Source organism: Danio rerio, chromosome 19 (genome assembly GCF_049306965.1).
Source record: "Danio rerio strain Tuebingen ecotype United States chromosome 19, GRCz12tu, whole genome shotgun sequence".
Classification (NCBI taxonomy): domain Eukaryota; kingdom Metazoa; phylum Chordata; class Actinopteri; order Cypriniformes; family Danionidae; genus Danio; species Danio rerio.
In genome coordinates this window covers 236,534-237,500 of record NC_133194.1, presented here as the reverse complement: position 1 = coordinate 237,500, position 967 = coordinate 236,534, and the positions used below count along the sequence as shown (strand labels likewise).

General features: G+C 45.8%; 1 protein-coding gene across 1 annotated transcript in view; it reads right to left on the bottom strand.

Moving 5' to 3' along the window:
* The window catches only part of enpp2l (ectonucleotide pyrophosphatase/phosphodiesterase 2-like), an 18,720-nt gene extending 17,970 nt beyond the window's left edge, over positions 1–750 (bottom strand). Inside the window, exon 1 of the mRNA XM_073931336.1 lies at positions 680–750. Coding sequence (XP_073787437.1) covers positions 680–697 — 18 coding nt within the window. The 5' untranslated portion in view covers positions 698–750. The remainder of the gene's footprint in view (positions 1–679) is intronic.
* Positions 751–967: the final 217 nt, after the last annotated feature.

Here is a 967-nt window from a genome sequence, read left to right as displayed (position 1 = left end):
GGGACGGCACTGAAAGCTGTTTCCTCTGATCATTACTGATGCTTCAACCATCTGACTGTGAGAATGACATAATAAACACACAACACACACACACACACACACACACACACACACACACACACACACACACACTGCAGCATAATAAAGTAAACACTGCTTTCACTGTACAGCCTGTAACATTTACATCACGCTGCTTCACCGCCTGTAGACAATGGCAATAACTGTACAGTATTGTGTTTAATCTAACTAAACACCCTGTGTGTTGATAGTTAAGTACACACATTTAAAAGCATGATTAATAAGCAGATATTAATAAACCCTTATAATATGCACATTATTATTCTACACCACAGTCCAAGCATTGCCTAAACGCCTCGTGTTGTGTTATGATTGTGTAGTGTGTGTGTGTGTGTGTGTGTGTGTGTGTGTGTGTGTGTGTGTGTGTGTGTGTGTGAGCTGTTGTCACAGAAGTGAACATAAGACAGTTCAATAGTTTGTATTTACTCTCCAGCTTGCGAAATCTGCCCCGCAAGCCGAGCACACGCTGAACAAACCGCAGATTTTCTCCAAAACCCGTCCACTAATGCCCTGACAGCTCTGCGTTGAGTCTCTGCTCGGCTCGTGTCGTGTCGAATCGCGTTAGTTCGCCATCGAGAGTCAGTTTTCATCGCAATCTTACCAGTTTTCCCACGCTCATGATTCTCCTCAGTCCTGCTGAATGATCGCTGCTGCCGTGCACGCGCCCGACTCTCTGCTCGTGACCCGGCGCGCGACCTGACCCTCTCACTGCGCATGCGCGAAGAATGCGCGGGAGTCACTCTCAAGTTCCTTCACCGATAGTGTATTGTATTATTTACCCTCAGATTCACTGATTTACACATTGACTGAGTCAGTCTGAAGAGTTTAATCATCTGAGCGCTGCTCCGACATGTCAGAGATTCCCAGAAAAGCTCTTTATATGCCATCA